The sequence below is a fragment of the Eptatretus burgeri genome, chromosome 4, assembly GCF_056783735.1.
Source record: "Eptatretus burgeri isolate ZD-2024b chromosome 4, Ebu_testis_v1, whole genome shotgun sequence".
Classification (NCBI taxonomy): Eukaryota; Metazoa; Chordata; class Myxini; order Myxiniformes; family Myxinidae; genus Eptatretus; species Eptatretus burgeri.
Genome location: NC_140964.1, coordinates 45,905,033 through 45,924,204, shown reverse-complemented (window position 1 = coordinate 45,924,204; position 19,172 = coordinate 45,905,033). Strand labels below are relative to the sequence as shown.

General features: G+C 44.4%; 1 protein-coding gene across 1 annotated transcript in view; it reads right to left on the bottom strand.

The window, feature by feature from the left end:
• Positions 1–2,050: 2,050 nt before the first annotated feature.
• LOC147027959 (nuclear receptor subfamily 1 group D member 2-like) overlaps positions 2,051–19,172 on the bottom strand; it is a 37,529-nt gene continuing 20,407 nt past the window's right edge. Inside the window, exons 5-8 of the mRNA XM_085877840.1 lie at positions 18,266–18,864; positions 4,532–4,717; positions 2,698–2,908; positions 2,051–2,599 (exon numbers count right to left, since the gene is read on the bottom strand). Of these exons, the coding sequence (XP_085733966.1) occupies positions 2,376–2,599; positions 2,698–2,908; positions 4,532–4,717; positions 18,266–18,864 (1,220 nt within the window). The 3' untranslated portion in view covers positions 2,051–2,375. The remainder of the gene's footprint in view (positions 2,600–2,697; positions 2,909–4,531; positions 4,718–18,265; positions 18,865–19,172) is intronic.

Here is a 19,172-nt window from a genome sequence, read left to right as displayed (position 1 = left end):
CAACAACTTATGTGCAATTTCTAAAATCCTCAATTTTCATCCGATTGACTTGAAATTTGAATAGGATTTGCATCTCAGGTCAATTAATTTTAAGGTCAAAATGTCAACATAGGTCTCATTTATATAGTTGAAATGAAGCCAAAAGCTATACATATAAATGTATTTTTTTTAATGATATCTCAAAAAGTTGTAGAAGAGTTATGACAAAATTCGGTCGATGAGTTGGTTCTGTGACAAGAACAAGCCGATTAGATTTTGGTTCACATCCAGCCCATCAGTGGGATACAAAACATAAACCGTTCAGCCTGGCGGCGGTTTGTGCTCTACCGAGTGCCGTTCTACTTCTTTCTGTTTTGCCAAGTGTCACTCTGTGAGTGATTTTATTCCTTCTTATATATTTTTTTTATTGTTATTTTAGTTTTATTATTTGTATCACTTTTTGAAGATGGTTTCATTTATTTATCTATATAAAGTCCTGTTACTTGAGTTTTCCTTATTATTTTCACTTTTAACCCAGTCCTTGCAGTCCCATTTGACTTTTAACCCCTGAACACTGACTCTCCCTGTTAAAATTAATCATTCTCACCACCATGTGCTCCCTGATCCCTGACTTCTCTCTCTCTCTCATGCAACCACCTCTGACTCACTCCCACCCTATCTCGACCCTGGTCCCTATCCACCTCTCTCTCTCTCTCTCCCTCTCTCTCTCTCTCTCTCTCTCTCTCTCTCTCTCTCTCTCTCTCTCTCTCTCTCTCTCGAAGGGTTAACGCATGAAATGTCAGATTCTCCTTGCTTCTCGTGACCTCAATCAACGTTCTGTTGATTTAATCAATGTTCTACTTGTCTGCCATCATAGATAGACACGAGCCTTCACCAGTAAGGCCAGTACTTCCTTCTGCCAGGTGTAATCATCCTGAATGGAGCATAATTTGATTTATTAGCCAATGGCAGACATTCTACACACATGGACCAGAGAGACGACCTGTACCTTACTTCATGGCCAACTGTTCTTGTTCAGACATGTCCGTGGTGGATGAGGTGTCAATCATCATGCCATGTACGACGTGAACATAACGTTATATCTGATTGGCTAATGAATGGTTTGAGAGCAGAAGAGACTCCTTAATTGGTTGAAGGACACAGTATTGTTTGGCGATTTGGCATGTTGAGAGAGCCAGAGTGAGAGAGAAGACGAGCTGTCCAGAGTTTGGCAGAGGGACACATGTAGTCATCATACTGAATAGAACCTTAGCTGTGGTATTAAGACTGATCACCTGCTGGCAGTCAAAGGGACTGTGTCCTGGCAGTTTTTTTTAATCAGATGAGTTGAGTGGTTGAATTCAGCTGGAAAATCAGATTTGCTGCCACATTGATGAACAAGCCCTTCAAAAGGTTGTACGATTGACTGGCTCAGGCAAGGGCCTCATGGTGATCTTTGGGCGAGGCAGCACCTTGTGGTATTGAGAAAGCCATCAACGGAGACGTTCCCCCACAGTTTGTGATTCCAACGGACTCTGTTGACAAGGTGGAGACTTTCAGTACTCTGAGCACCATGGGTTTTGAGTTGATGTATCCATACCACTTCAGGTCTGTAAAAGTGCAGTTTAAATCTTACCATTTCCCTGCGTTTCCGAGCCCTCATTAATGGCAATTTTTTTTTCAGTGGCAATTGTTAATCGAAGATTTCTTGTTGATGTTAACTGGTCTTGCATCATGAGTCTTGCTTCTCGGGTAGTTAATTGGTCATTTTAACCGGTAGGAAATCTGGGCCACCTGATGGCTCCACAGGAAGAGGTGGGGTTTCAGCTTTGGGGCAGGATGTCGTCGAGTTCCTCCAATTGCCCACGGGCAGACCTGACCTTTGGTCACATGACAATATATTCAAATGTAACTATATTTGCATCAGAGTTTCAGGCAGTAAGATTTATTTGCATGACCTGCCATGGTTAGGAAAAAAAAAACACTTAATCTGGTTTGATTCGAATGTGTTTTTGAGGTTATAATTTTTGGAATATATTCCTTATAGCTGTTATAAAAATAGATAACTAAATAAATAAACAGGTGCTTTATTGATAAACACTATCTGTTTAAACTTTCACTGCTGAATGTGAAAGATGCAATGATAATGACAATGGCCTACCATTTCTCAAAATAGTAGGCCATTGTGTGCCGGTACCCTGGCCAAATTCCCACCCTGAAAGGGAATAGACACCACTGGGTGTACTTACTCAAACGCTAACATAGAACCACGATGATATTGAATGTCAGAGGACGGATCAGATCTGGCAAAAGCCTTTTAGTTGTAACCTATAATGCCTTGTTTAGAATTATAAAATCCATCATTATTTTAAAAGTAATTAATGGTTAGATGAAAGTTACTCAAGATGTGAAGTCACCCAACATGAGCTGTCAATGCGAATGGCAAGCAACTGCTCCGAATGTAGCTTATTGAGTGTCCGAAGGTCTGGAAGGCATAGAAGCAGTTTTGTGAACAAAATTCCTCCATCACCATGCCGTTGCATGACAACGTCACTCAGAGATTCCATGACACTTTCGTGCAGCCTCTCCACAGCCGCCACGTCGTCCATGCCTGTTCGATCTGTCATGGTGCAAGGGCAATTTAAAACACCTCTCGAACTTGCCAGCCATGGTGGGTAAGGTTTCGCGATACTTGGAGCTTTAATCGTGTTTACTCACCGGCTGTGAGAAGTGCAACTGCAGCAAAATGGTCTATTTCAGTAGGTGAAAGACAGAGTGATGCGAAATCTTCACTGAAGTCGATCATGGCCTGCAGTAGCTCATCCATTCCAAAGTGGTGTAGTGCCCCTAGCGGATAACTCTGACCATCCAGCAAACGAATTGTGCGCTGCTCAAAGTCAAACAGCGATGAGAAGCGCACCACGACCACCTGCCAGAACAATCGTGTTTTGTTACATATTTTGCAGGATACAACAATGGACTTAGGGACACAGCATTTTACATCTCCTGCTGAGGCAGAAAATCTGTCGAGCTACCAACCAATACACTGAAGTCATTCAATTTGTGAATGTCAGGCAATTATCTCGTTGGTGTAACGTTCGCAAGAAATAAGAGCGTACACATGATTGACAGGGGTTTACAGATGACTTCAATCGCACCGGCATCATTTCATGCAGATTACATGACTGTATTATAAACACGAGTTAAAAATACACCAAATTTGCTTCTAATAGATGGGTGGGGGAGAAGCAGACAATCCTACACAAGTCTAACTCAGTCTGAATGGGAAGAGGGGTGGGAAGGGGTTATCAAACAGTCAACTAAAGAGTTTATAAAACACCATAACCCGTGCTGTCTTGAGAAAGAAGGACGTGGGAAGGGTCTATGAGTGGCAAATTTAATTGGTCCTGATGAGGGAAAATGCTGTAATATTTCGTCCTATTACTGCTAAAATAAAGGTTTTTGAAAGTGCAAAAAAGGTGATTTGGGTTTTCGTGTTCAAGCATGTAATTTAATTGAAATAAAATAACGATTTCAAAGGTTGTAGAAAAAAATTCCGGAAGTTTACCGCCATTGATGCAGAGTCTTTTGCAACACCTTCTATAACACATTGCATTAGTTATAATTCGTGCCTGTTTTCTGTGTCCTTTGTGACATCCTTAAAACAGTAAGTTTCCTGTTTCGAATGATTTTCAATGTTGTTTGGCTTCCAGATAGGTAGACGGTAAAATAATTCTCACTCCTCTCTGCGCATGTGTAATCGGGACAAATTAAAAGTTAAAAGTTCTGCTAAACCACACGTTCGTTTTTCAATTCATATTCAAAATATAATATTCAATTTAAATCAAGTTGTTGTTCTTCGATCATAAACTGATGTTTATAGATAGAACGACAGAGAGACAAGTGAAACATTTGCTTAACCCTGCTTTTTAGCTTTGTGTGCATGGGATAAACATACCTTTTGGCTATTGTGATACATGCCAAATTTATATCAACGGCTTTCAGTAAATTATGAACAATTTTCTCAAGGATTAGATTAGATCCAACTCAATGATGAATGTGGGAAAATATTCATGTGAAATAAATTATTCACAGGCAAGTCCTACATGATTACAAAAATAATTATGGAACCAGAGGAGAAACTGGCACAGAAACTGATGTTTAGTTTCCAAGAACCAAAGGATTCACCACACAACAACGATATCACTACCTATGCTTTTATAGTCTTTCTGCAGGTGTGCCATGCTGATTACTTGTTTGACAACCAATCTCAGTGTGCTATGTCAACACGTGACTGTACGATGGAACATTTCATTATTTTTTTACACTTGAGATGTGATCCAATCAATTGTTGTTTGAATTTTGGACCCAATTTTTCCTCTGTGTCAATTCCAATCCTGTATGGTACTGTACTTGATTGTGAAGTGAACCGAAGGCTACTCTGATGTGAAGTACAAGCAACATTGAAGTGAATCATCTGAGGTTCACATGGATGAACCGACTGCATCTTACATTGTCTGCTTTAGATCCGAGAAGCAATAATTTGCTGTACCTTTAAAGCACCAGCCTTGAGAAGGGTAACCTGGTCATTCACCGAGAGGTTGAGGAAGCCAGGAATTCTACGTGCAAACTTCACCACATCCTTTACTGCCATTGTTAATAAGCTGGAGAAATCCTCCCAGAGTTCCATGGTACTGTACTCCTCTGGCCTCAAATGAATCTTCTTCATTGGGAAGGTCTATGAGAAACAAGAGTATCTGTTCAACATTTCCATTGGTCCATCTAGCACCTCCATGTCAAATGGGATATTGATGCTCGCCAAACTTTTGGCGATCAGGTCACCATATTCGCAACATGATAAAAAAATATATATGCAATACTAATAAATGAATGCACAATCTGGAATCGGATTTGGATCTTCACCATAGTCGAATCAATTGATTCTTTGTCCATAAGTTATCCACCCAGCAAGTTTGGTACAAATCCATCTACAACTTTTTGAGATATCCTGATAATAATAAAGACAAGCAAGCAGACAGACAGAGATGGGTGAAAACATAACTTCCTTCCACCTTCGGTGGGCGGAGGTAAAAATAGAAGTTTATCATAGATTTGAATATCGAAACTAGGCGACTGTCAGATACATCGCTGATATCTGTAGGTGGTGCTGATAGAACAGCAGAAGTCATTTGTTCTTGAGTGATATTAAAAATGAACAAATACAAACCATCACTTTGTTGATGAGGTTATTGAGGGGCGAGAGAGGGAGGGGAGAGAGAGAGAGGAAGGAGGGAGGGGAGAGAGAGGAAGGAGGGAGGGGAGAGAGGGAGGAAGGAGGGAGGGGAGAGAGAGGAAGGAGGGAGAGGAGGGAGGGAGGGGAGAGAGAGAGGAAAGAGGGAGGGGAGAGAGAGAGGAAGGAGGGAGGGGAGAGAGAGAGGAAGGAGGGAGGGGAGAGAGAGGGAGGAAGGAGGAAGGGAAGAGAGAGAGAGGAAGGAGTGAGGGGAGAGAGAGAGAGAGGAAGGAGTGAGGAGAGAGAGAGAGAGGAAGGAGTGAGGGGAGAGAGAGGAAGGAGGGACGGGAGAGAGAGAGGAAGGAGGGAGGGGAGAGAGAGAGGAAGGAGGCAGGGGAGAGAGAGAGAGGAAGGAGGGAGGGGAGAGAGAGAGAGGAAGGAGGGAGGGGAGAGAGAGAGAGGAAGGAGGGAGGGGAGAGAGAGAGAGGAAGGAGGGAGGGGAGAGAGAGAGGAAGGAGGGAGGGAGAGAGAGGAAGGAGGGAGGGGAGAGAGAGGAAGGAGGGAGGGGAGAGAGAGAGGAAGGAGGGAGGGAGAGAGAGAGAGGAAGGAGTGAGGAGAGAGAGAGGGGAGAGAGAGAGGAAGGAGTGAGGGAGAGAGAGAGGAAGGAGTGAGGGGAGAGAGAGGAAGGAGGGAGGGAGAGAGAGAGGAAGGAGGGAGGGAGAGAGAGAGAGGAAGGAGGGAGGGGAGAGAAAGAGGAAGGAGGGAGGGAGAGAGAGAGAGGAAGGAGGGAGGGGAGAGAGAGAGGAAGGAGGGAGGGAGAGAGAGAGAGAGGAAGGAGGGAGGGGAGAGAAAGAGGAAGGAGGGAGGGGAGAGAGAGAGGAAGGAGGGAGGGGAGAGAGAGAGAGAGGAAGGAGGGAGGAGAGAGAGAGGAAGGAGGGAGGGAGAGAGAGAGAGGAAGGAGGGAGGGAGAGAGAGAGAGGAAGGAGGGAGGGAGAGAGAGAGGAAGGAGGGAGGGAGAGAGAGAGAGGAAGGAGGGAGGGAGAGAGAGAGAGAGAGAGGAAGGAGGGAGGGGAGAGAGAGAGGAAGGAGGGAGGGGAGAGAGAGAGAGGAGGGAGGGAGGGGGGAGAGAGAGGAAGGGGGGAGGGGAGAGAGAGAGAGGAAGGAGGGAGGGGAGAGAGAGAGAGGAAGGAGGGAGGGGAGAGAGAGAGAGAGGAAGGAGGGAGGGGAGAGAGAGAGAGGAAGGAGGGAGGGGAGAGAGAGAGAGAGAGGAAGGAGGGAGGGGAGAGAGAGAGAGAGGAAGGAGGGAGGGAGAGAGAGAGAGAGAGGAAGGAGGGAGGGAGAGAGAGAGAGAAAGAGGAGAAGGAGGGAGGGAGAGAGAGAGAGAGAGAGGAGAAGGAGGGAGGAGAGAGAGAGAGAGAGAGGAGAAGGAGGGAGGGGAGAGAGAGAGAGAGAGGAGAAGGAGGGAGGAGAGAGAGAGAAGGGAGGAGGGAGGAGGGAGGAGAGAGAGAAGGGAGGAGGGAGGAGGGAGGGAGGGAGGAGGGAGGAGGGAGGAGGGAGGAGAGAGAGGAAGGAGTGAGGGGAGAGAGAGGAAGGAGGGAGGGAGAGAGAGAGTAAGGAGGGAGGGGAGAGAGAGAGAGGAAGGAGGGAGGGAGAGAGAGAGAGGAAGGAGGGAGAGAGAGAGAGAGAGAGGAAGGAGGGAGGGAGAGAGAGAGAGGAAGGAGGGAGGGGAGAGAAAGAGGAAGGAGGGAGGGAGAGAGAGAGAGAGGAAGGAGGGAGGAGAGAGAGAGGAAGGAGGGAGGGGAGAGAGAGGAAGGAGGGAGGGAGAGAGAGGAAGGAGGGAGGGAGAGAGAGAGGAAGGAGGGAGGGGAGAGAGAGAGAGGAAGGAGTGAGGGAGAGAGAGAGAGAGAGAGAGAGGAAGGAGTGAGGAGAGAGAGAGGAAGGAGTGAGGGGAGAGAGAGGAAGGAGGGAGGGAGAGAGAGAGGAAGGAGGGAGGGAGAGAGAGAGAGAGGAAGGAGGGAGGGAGAGAGAGGAAGGAGGGAGGGGAGAGAGAGGAAGGAGGGAGGGGAGAGAGAGAGGAAGGAGGGAGGGGAGAGAGAGAGAGGAAGGAGGGAGGGGAGAGAAAGAGGAAGGAGGGAGGGAGAGAGAGAGAGGAAGGAGGGAGGGGAGAGAGAGGAAGGAGGGAGGGAGAGAGAGAGGAAGGAGGGAGGGGAGAGAGAGAGGAAGGAGGGAGGGAGAGAGAGAGGAAGGAGGGAGGGAGAGAGAGAGGAAGGAGAGGGAGAGAGAGAGAGAGAGAGAGAGAGAGAGAGAGAGAGAGAGAGAGGAAGGAGGGAGGAGAGAGAGAGAGGAAGGAGGGAGGGAGAGAGAGAGAGGAAGGAGGGAGGGAGAGAGAGAGGAAGGAGGGAGGGGAGAGAGAGAGAGGAGGGAGGGAGAGAAAGAGAGAGGAAGGAGGGAGGGAGAGAGAGAGGAAGGAGGGAGAGGAGAGAGAGAGAGAGGAGAGAGGGAGAGAGAGAGAGAGAGAGAGAGAGGAGAGAGAGAGAGAGAGAGAGAGAGAGAGAGAGAGAGAGAGAGAGAGAGAGAGAGAGAGAGAGAGAGAGAGAGAGGAGAGAGTGAGAGAGTGAGAGAGTGAGAGAGTGAGAGAGTGAGAGAGTGAGAGAGTGAGAGAGAGAGAGAGTGAGAGAGTGAGAGAGTGAGAGAGTGAGAGAGTGAGAGAGAGTGAGAGAGTGAGAGAGTGAGAGAGTGAGAGAGTGAGAGAGAGAGAGAGTGAGAGAGAGAGAGAGAGAGAGAGAGAGAGAGAGAGAGAGAGAGAGAGAGAGAGAGAGAGAGAGAGAGAGAGAGAGAGAGAGAGAGAGAGAGAGAGAGAGAGAGAGAGAGAGAGAGAGAGAGAGAGAGAGAGAGAGAGAGAGAGAGGTGGGAGAGAGGGTGAGGGGTTGGAATGGGGTTGGGAGGGAGAGGGGAGGGAGAGGGGAGAGTGAGGGAGAGGGGTGAGGGATTCCAGCAGATGTGATGCCCAGTTTATTGTCCTTCCAAGAGACGACACACACATTGATGAATCACCCTGCCTGTGAAACATCGGGATGACAGTTTATAGCTGGGTCAGGATTCAAATCCAGACAACGCAGAGTGAGCATGCGTAACCTCTTGCCTTTCCTGCTATTGTGTGGCGATTCCTTTCTTCATAACTGAAAATATTTTCTCTCATTGTGATTATATAAATTATTTTGCCTTCCTACCTCCAGGAGAACCGTGGTATCATAATTAAAACTTGAAGAACATGCACCAAGTGGCTTCACCATGCAATGCACAATACTTTTGAAGGAAACTTTTAAAAGCAACACGTTTAATTACCCTCGCCGAAAGGGAGGGTATTGCGCTTGGGTCCGTTTCTGTCTGTCTGTTCAGAACTTTCGTGTTTTTCTCTGCAACTGCTTGTCGAATTGAGATGAAATTTTCACCATAGGTGTGACTACACATGTAGAATGTTATAATCCTAATTATGACATCATTGGTCACGTTGTGTGGCAGCCATGTTTCAAAAACAGAAAAAATTTGGACATCTGTATCTCTGAAACCGCACCAAGGAAAAATTGAAACTTGGCACATGGCAAGTACTCATGGGGAATAAGTGTGATTTTTTTTGATAACGTCATAGGTGCTTTGTTATTACATCATAATTGCAGATGTAGAACGCCACATCTGATCAGTATCAAAATTTCTGTGTGTCATCCAGGGATAAAATTATCCACAGAAAAAAATAATTGATGACATCATTGGTCAGGAGATTCGCCAGCCATATTGTTTATTTTTTATTGTTTTTTAAACCTTCAAAAATCTCTGAAGTGGATGAACAGATTGAGGCAAAACTTTACATGTATGACCGGCTATACATGAGGAACAATAGGTTCACACGTATGATGTCATTTGTCACATGGTTTGGCAGCCACATTGAATTTACCCTAAAACTTATACAAATCTTCTCCAGAATGGCTGGACAGATCAAGGGGAAACTTCACACAAGTGTTCCCCAAGCCATGGGTGTACATGGTGGTTAAGGAATAATTGATAGGTTATATGGTTTGGCAGCCATATTAGATTGAAGAAAAATATTTCATAATGCTTTCTCTGGAATCGCTTAATCGTTCGACATGAAATTTCACATTTATGATTTAGTAGTGATGCAGAATAAATGTTTTAAAATTCAACTTGATCGGATGCATTGTCTGGCAGCTATAAAAAGTTCTTTTTATTTTGGTTTTTTTTATTATTATTAAATACGGCTCACTCAGCTGCGCCTGGATGGGTTTGAGGGTAGAGTAGCAGCAGCTGAAATTCGAATCCCATCCAAATTCCTCCTGGTGACTTCATCCTTGCTTTTTGTTTGTTTGGGTTTCTTCTGATGACTCCAATGCAGTACTGTACCTATTTGGTCTTCCATTTGATATGAATTCAATTTATTTCAATCCCATTCTAAATTCAATTGAATAATGAATAATAATAAAAACGTCATGGGCCGGGGTCAGGTGTCCGATCAAAGTGGGGTTACATCAAAGCGGGACGTCATGGTACCCGGTCATCACTGCCAGCATTTATCAAGTGGCGGTTCTAATTATGTCTCATTGATTACACTAGTATGTGCCCGTAAAAAAAAAAATATATATATATATATATATATATAAACAAATAAATAAATAAATAATAATAAATAAATAAACCACACAGGCCGTTTCTTCGCTCTCGCGTGCCTGTACGTGCGTGACCCGGAAGTTCGATATTATTCGCAGTTACGATTATTCGCAATTTAGTTTTAATACCCAATTATTCAATTAGCGCCAACGTATTTTACCTTTTCGCAATGTCGTGGCAAGGAAAAACAAAAAGAGAAGAGAAGAGAGAAAAATTTTTACTTCCTGGTTCGGAGCATACCAGCACTCTGATGTTCCCGAAATTTATACACCGTCTAATATGAAAACGATCATAACTTGGGCCATTGTTTTTATCTATAAATGCGCATAAGAAATCGAGAAATTATTGGAATACACGAAGTCATCACTCTCCGGAAGCCCGTACGTTGTAACCCGTAATGGGGAACATGGCTGTGCTTCCCTTCCCCATCGGCCACGCCTACGCAACAACGTGTCTTGTCATTGGTTTGGTAAATAAATGGCCATAACTCGGGAAGCACTTGTCCGATTAATATCAAACCTTGAAAAGGCACATCCTCAGGTCCCCAGCAATATATCTGGCAAGTTTCAATTAGATCGGACCAGAGGATGTCGAGAAACAGCGGTCACACACACACACACACACACACACACACACACACACACACACACACACACACACACACACACACACACACACACACACACACACACACACACACACACACACACACACACACACAGATTGCTGGAATTATAGATAGATAACACAACAGTACACAAACGCCACACAAATCCATCCATCCATCCATTGGGTCCATACTCTGTGCAGAGCGTTGGTGCTGCTTAAACAATCTCCTTGGCTATTGGGCACAATCCTGGACAGGTCGCCACTCTGATGGCACAGGATACCACAAGATGGCACTCATTTTGCCGATCTTGGAAGAATGACAGGCAGAGTAAACCCCACCTGGTATTAATTCAACAGCTGAGGAGGATTTGAACTCAGGATCCTGGGATCCCAAGCCCACCTCCCAAACCATTAAGCCAACACCAGGCATCACACACACACACACACACACACACACACACACACACACACACACACACACACACACACACACACACACACACACACACACACACACACACACACACACACACACACACACACACTACACCACACAAAGTAATACAAGTCCTGGTGAGGGTCTGCAACCTATGATTGCTCTTTTTCTTGTTTTTACTTGTATCTTTGCTGAAGTGACAGGTTGTATAATGGAAGAACAAAAAGGGGGATGTCATAGAAAATAAAATTTCACATTTTCAGCGAGTCAGCCACCACGTGTTTCACCGCAGAACAACACACGTGAGTGCCCCCTGAACTTTGTCCAAGTCAATCAACATACAGTATTCAGTGACTGCGAATATTGTAGAGTGCTTGCTAAGTGGCTTCAGCATTCCAAAGAAAAGGGTGGATAAGAAACTGCTCGCTTGGCATGCAATTAGCAATCACCGAACCATCATATTAAACATTCACTTCCCGGACTCTGGAGATGTCCAAAATGTCAAATGTCTGAATTGGACAGAAGGAAAGCTTTTTGGTGTTAGATCTGCTTGTAAGTTCGATTCTGAAGCTTATATTTTGTAATTCTGCTGAGATTAAGAGATTCTCGAGGTTATGGCATGTGCAAAAACGAAATAAAGCCACAAACACTGTCATCTCTGGGTGTTCATAAGCATCGCAAAGTACCCAGCGATTTGTAGCTATGATGAACAGGCATTCGATAATATGAGTGAGGAAAGTGAAGAAAAAAAACTGTCGTTAAGAAATTGTTACAGCCTGTTCCAAGTCAAGGGGTGGTTTGGCAGGCCAAAAAACATGGCGGCTTCAGACCCCAGCAAAGTGACCGAGGCCTTAAGACCCTAAAGAGCGAGGTGGCCAAGGAAGCGCCTGATAAAGGATATAATTAAATAAGGCCATTAATTATCTTCAAAAGGGGTGTTTTACTTAACCCAAACACCCAATTTTCACTTCCTTGGAGTTTTCTTAGAATACATGCAAAGTTTTAAGCTGATAGGTTTTAGATTTTTGGAGATATGGAGGAGACACACACTGACATTTATTAGTATCGATAGCATTTTAACGTCAGCCAACTTAGCTCGAAAAAAATGTTGGGTGTGCAGGCCACCTGCTGGTGTCGTCTGATGCAGTGCCCCTCTAGCAGTACACACACTGGAACTGGTACTCATTTCGCCGACCTTGGAAGGATGACATGCTGAGTCAACCCCCTGATGTATTAATTCAGCGGCCGACGGGGCTTGAACTCAGGACATGGGATTCCAAGTCGCCACCAGAACCACTACTCAAGACCCGAGGATCCCAAGCCACCACCCTAACCACTACTCAGGACCCTAGGATCCCAAGTCGCCACCCTGACCACTACTCAGGACCCTACGATCCCAAGCCACCACCCTAACCACTGAGCCAACACCAGGCTACGCACTCAGCCTGTCATCCTTCCGAGGTCGGTGAAATGAGTACCAGTTCCAGTGTGTGTACTGGTAGAGGGGCAATGCATCAGCGACACAGTCACGCTTCAAGAAATGAGAGCTACCCCGGCAGCTAAGCTGCCATACGACCACCACCACCACAACGAAATTGTGAATTAAAAATAAGCTGTTTTCATTGCCTTTCTTATACATTGATTTTATTGTGTTGTTTCTATAATTGTAAGTATAGTCCGAGTTGGTTAAAAAGATATACCAGTATGTCTATTTATATCAACTATATCGAAGAAGGATTTCATAAAAATGTGGCAAAATCTATAACTACATGAGAAATACTGATTTCAATTAATAACAATATTAAAATAAAATCATTCATAATAAAATCAAAATTCATTGCAAACTCTTTAAAGGCGGTCACGTGGTCAATAGTTTTTCCCTAATTAGTTTTCAATATCAATTAAATTACTATTTTTTTGTAAATAAACATACATAAATAAATGTTTTGAAGGGGGTAATCTGAAATCGTCGGGGGTAGGATGAAATCTTTACACCGGCACTCCGGGTACAATAGGCCCATGATCGAAGTTAGTCCTCCCGCACCGGCACTCTCGGCTAAACATCGTTCGTGACCGTCTAAGACGAGCCATTTGTTGACACTTTCTCTCCATTTATCCCTTCTTACAGGCGTAAAACGTTTGACTTCTTCGTTCGCTACATTGTCCTGGTGAATAATACACTGGGGAGCCATATTCACTGGCCATATTCATCAAAAATCGCCGATCAGCTGCCGGTGATTTCCTCCCTGCAGGAAGCTGCCATCTTGGACAACTTAGCTGGTCACATGACAGTCTGACAATTTGCATACGATGTCAGCCGATCTATTGGCTGTCGAGGCGTCACGTGGCCCGCACGTGATCCGTGTGGAGAAAATTCAAATGAGAGAGCACGGGGAATGCATCGATTTTCAAGATGAAAATGCACAATAACTGCAGCTATTTGAGTGGAGAACTTTTGGATACGTATGTATTTGGATATATACTATCATATTATCAAGGTTTTGTCTACCCCCCCCCCCCCGATGAGTGGAACAAAACTTGATTTTCAGGCACTTTCTGAGCCATGGCTGATGGCCTACATACTCACCATGATCAGTCACCATGATGTTACAACGCTCTTCATAATAACTACAAATGCCTTTTAAAAATCCCCACAACAAACTATGCCTGACCTCTTCACCACAAATTCCACAATCACAACCAAACATTTCAACCTCATCAACACAATCACCTCAACCACTTACAATGCTTCATCAAATTTACCGCAAATGCCACAGTGCTTACTCCACCTCATTTTAACTGCCACAACTGCCATCAGGTCCCTGGATGCTCACAACAGTCATTGGGGATGCCGAGGAATGGAGAACACAGCGGGTGCCTGCAAGCCAGAACACTTTGGCGCATAACTTGAAGCGTAAATTTGCAGTGAGATTCATTCACAAATGTCTGGATGGCTCTGATGTTCTGCTAACTAACAGTGTGCAGTTGAAATCCAGCGCACGTTTGTGGCCGGAGAACACTTCCGAAAACCTGCGCCCCATTGAAATTATGGAGCTCTGTTGCATGCCAGAGCCTGAGAGTGACTAAGGCCATTTTTGGCTCCAGTCTTGTGGGGATACTTCTCACAAGGTGGTGTCTATGCACCAATCGGGACACGCAGAAATGCCGACAGGGTCTGTTGATCCAAATTCTGGCTCCTTCTCACTGGGTTCTATAAAAAGAGAATGAATCAGGGTTCTTTAGTCTTTTTGACCTTTGTCTTTCGTCTTTTGGGTCCAGTCTTTTTCAAGCCAAGCATTGTTTTCTAGTCTTGCCAACTGAGAGCCGAGCTGAGAGGGCAGCATGAGAATGAGCCAGATGAGTAGCACTAAGTCATTGCCGGGTCATCACTGGGTCATCGGTGCTCAGCTCCCATGGCGTTCCACAGTCATCAGCATCAACAACACATTTGCAGGCTCCCTTACACATCCCGTAAAGCTATCTTTCACACATCTTTTACTCCCTTCTAATGGTCTCGTCCACTGTGGACGCATCACTGAAAGAGCATACCAATTTGCACTTCTCCACACTTCCTCTTGCATTACATTGCACCACATTTTGCATCTTCCACTCACGCACCGTTGACACACCAGTTTTCTTCCCTCCTCCCTCCTCCGAAGGGATTGCCTCCCAATCCATCAACCATGCCAGGTAAAACGAGGTCGCTTTTCCCTCAACTGCTTCTCCACTCTCAGGTTATCTATAATTTCCTCGGGTGTGTGTCTGATGGCACCTGTAATGTGTACAACATACGTTAAGATTGGAGAAGTTTATATGGCTCAATTCTGCTCTGCCTTTCTTTTTGTAAATAATAATTGCATTTCTTTTGCCACACTCACACATCCTGGCTTCCCCGTGCTGTACATTTTATTGAATAAAACCCTTTCCTGTGCCACGTGACCTTTCCTCTCCCTTGCTTGTAATAAATTGTTTGCATTATAAATAGGGCAAAATTTTTGTTGCGCTAAAAATCGTGAAAAGTTGCATTTATTTTTCACCAAAAGTTGCACTAAAAAGTTACTTAAAATCCGTGCCTCGAGGCTACTGCAACGAGCAATTTTCAGTTAGTCATTTATTTATTAAATTCTCAAAGCTAGCAAGTAGGCAATGATGCAACATTTTCATGAATTCAGCAATGATATGACATTTTACAAGGTTTTTCAATTCGGCATTAAATCAAATCACTCAAATTCACAGTTCATTGCTGTGATTGTGATACACCGAAATATATTTCTCAACGTTTTCGGGCGAGAAGTTACGGTCCTTCGCTAGTCGTTTTTTTTAACATCAAAAAGGGCTTTCAACGCTCATCGAAGTAACTTGACACTTTTTCGCAACTTTGCATACAAACTTGGTGGAATGTCATCGCTTGCCAGATCCATGATCTGCTTTATGTCCTTGTTCTGCTCCAAACGCCTCTCCAAATAAGACGCTATCCCGCATGGGTCACTGCCGAAGCTGAATAATTTCAGATCAGTGAGAGCATCAGAGATCATATATGTTGAACTTTTGCATTTAGTAACCAGCTCAATCAGGCACTTGTAGTCACGATCGATACTGAGCAAGTCCTTCGACAGGTGTTCTGATACTATAGCTTCCTTCGCTCTGATAACAAGCAAACCATTACCTTGAAATTCCCCAATGACTCTCCTGACACTTGGCAAATTGTCAGCAAAGTAGAAAGCCGCATTGAAACAGCTTGCCCAGCAGGTTACGATGGGTTGAGGTGGGTATCCAATTACAGCAAACAACTCCTTACGGTCCTTGTCCTTGACAACAGTACTTTTGACCCTGACTATCAGATTATATCAATGTCAGAGAAGTGGGCTCAAACCTTTTCAGTGCAGTTATGAAGTAGATGCGCAGTACACATGACATGGAGGAGTCGCAGGTAGATTTGTTTGAGGTGGCATCCAGCAGCAGTCATGCAGCGCACAGCGTTGCTCAAGAGTAGAACAAAATGAGACCGATCAGAATATAGTGTTTTGATGGCATCATCCACTGCCTGTATTACTGTCTGAGTTGACTGAGGCTGGAAGCTGCTTGCAGTGCAGCAGGAAAGTCTTTTCTGCTGATTCGACATTGCCCACAAAAGTGTTAATGTACTTTGCACCTGCCACCTCTGCTTCATCGATGACCATAAATATGTTCTTCCCCTTGAGCAAGTTCTGAATCCGCAATGTTTCTTTCTCTGCCATTGATGTCACTCGCGATCGGCAACAGGACTCCGAAGGTGCATTGTGGCCCATTAATTTAAATAGTGACTTCACCTGCGGATTATTGAGTTTGTGGAGAGGTATATCTGCTGAGAGAAAGCTCGTAACTACCCAATCAACAAATTCTTGTCCCTTGCTCACTTTCTCAGCTTGCAGCAATGTCTGTCGAGGTTCATGTGCAGCATCCTTGGGTCTCGTGGGTTTTGTACTGTTGCGATGGTTCAGAACACTGGACTGTCGTTCATGGCACACAACTGTAGAACATAACTTGCAGAACAAACTGTTCCCAGAAGTTACTGCAAACTCAGTTGGAAATTCTGCTGCATAGGTTCGTACTTTTGCAATAGAAGCAGCAGCTTCCTTGGGCATAATTGACAAGTAAAGCTGACGTCCTTATAATAGAGATTAAACTCGATATTTTTTTAAAAAGGAGGTAAGATATAACAACTTGATAGCAAACAGGAACACCACAGCGACACATGACAGTAAGTCTACTCATTCAATGCACAGGTGATACTCGAACAAAATGTTCTTATCACCGCTTCACTCAAGCACGATGCCTCATGGCCGAGCATTTAGCAGATTTAGCCACTCAAGTGTGATTAAAGGCCCTGTCACACCTTGACGATTTAGCCAGCGTATGCCTGACGTATGAAAAATTTGGCTAAAACGCTGGCACACGCCGAATATGTTATGGGTAAGTTTGTATACGTTAAGAGCACGATGGCATACGTCGTAGTACGCTGGCATACGTCGTAGTACGCTGGTTATGCGGTTATGATTTGAATTTTCGAGCCGCAGCCTATTAATAGCCTACACCACGTGATCGTCGGTGATACGCTGCCGCGCGCTATGCATAAGTTAGACTATCGTTGGGCATAGGTTGTGAACGCCGACAACATGCTCAGCATTCGTTGGTATAAGTTATCTATATGTGATTGAAACGTTCTGTGTACATTACTAATACGTTATGCATACGTCCAACACGTTATTATATGCCCAAAACTTAAAAAAAACATCAATAGTTCAGCGTACGCCAGCGTTTTACATACATTTTGATACCTTGCCATACGCTGGCTAAAACGTCAAGGTTTGACAGGGCCTTAACGCCGGAAGTTGCGCTTATAATGGAAAAGTTGCAAAATATTTGCGCTTATAACTCCCTCCTACTGCATCCTCAGGCAAAAAGAAAGTGATATCTTTGCGTTTCACGACATGGGAATGCCATGAAAAAGGTTGCAAAAGTTGCAAAAAATTGCCCGAGTTATTAATTAATTCAGCCCTTTTCATCTTTTTCTTCATTGGTGCAGCATGGTCTGCACATTAGCTTTGCCGGGAAGTTCTGCCTCAATAATTTATTTTATGAGCCTTGGCAGCAGCTCTGCTCGGCTGCACCTGATATGGTAAGTTTAACGCAACTACGCACCGAGGACACGTGACCTCTCTTGGCACAGCCATCCACACATGAGGTATCACGGGGGGTAGTATAACCCTACAGGATTGGCTGCATCAACAGGTATTTGTAGTTGCCGAGCAACCTGACGGTGCACGTAGTTATCTGTGCCTGGCGGCCTCAGGACCGATTGTTTGGGAGAAACCCTGAGTGCTTCCCCTTGTGGCGAGACTCGAACCCTGAGTCTGCAACTATATATATATATATATATATATATATATATATATATATATATATATATATATATATATATATATATATATATTTGAAGAACATTAATACACCACATGTCTGTGGATAATTCGCCACATGTGGAAAGTGGAGAGTGTTGGACAACAACCCTGGTCTAGCAAAAGTGTGAATATATTCGTATTCACACATTTGTGAGCAAGTGCAAGCAACATAAATAATTTTCATGTTGGCATGGAAGAGGATGATGGGGCTCCTACTCATTACACAGAAAGGGAGCAAGAACACAAAACAAGGCACAAATAAACATAATAATAAACATGTATCTTCACAAGTCATGAGAACGACAACGCTTCATTCTTCAGTGAGAATGAATGATATTCAAGCTGAGAGAAGGATATGCAGCAAAAGCAATAAGCAGAAATCCACCACACCTGAAATTTCATTGGATGCTCCAAGGTACTGCATTCACCATTTTCACCCCCAACCACCTGCTTGGATTGCAGAGTTTCCTCCTCGGTCTCTTGATGTCCACCCAAAGAGGGTTCTTGGTTCCCACCATCTTCTACTCCATGTCCGTAGATGTTCTCCTTCATCTTCTCTGTACCGATGACTTTCTGCTCCAGTGAAGAGATCAACCCGGCTTCCTCTTGGTATTCTACATTAATAAACGCCTCTAGTACTTGCTTGTGGTAGTATGGCATATTGTTATACGATGGCGATGCACAACATGATTTTAATTCTTGGCCTGGTCGTGGAACATGCAACAATTGTCGACCCCCAATTTCCCCCAACAGACTCTTTTCTTGGTTTGTCAGGGACATTTCTGAAAGTCTTGCTTGTCTTAGGGTGTTCACTTCCACAAAAATGGCCTCAGTGTTTGCTGCCGCAGCCTCGCATGCCTCTGCAGGTTGTTTATTGGCCCCGGTGCACCAAATGCCTTCTATAACAGGCTGTATTGTACTGAAGCTGCTTTTCACCTCCTCCAGGATCCTCTGCTTCTCCCGCTTTGGGATACGGCCAAAGCGTACACCTGTGATTAGCAAAGGAACACATTCAAAGCATCAGTTGATTGTGGGCATTCGAAAGTGAGAGAATGAAGATACCTGTGAAAACATGCAAATCACCTGAAAAAAGAAAACAGAACAAGTAGAAAGTTGTTTTTTTTTAAGTTTGCACATATTCTGAAGAAAGCACACATTCTTTTGAAGAACAATCCATTGTCCTCATATATTTTGGGGGCTATCTACATTTTGTGTATGCTACATGGCAGAATATTTGTCCTCCCTCCACCCTTCAGATGTCCCATACATCTCCCTTCCACTACTTTCTTTAACTCCC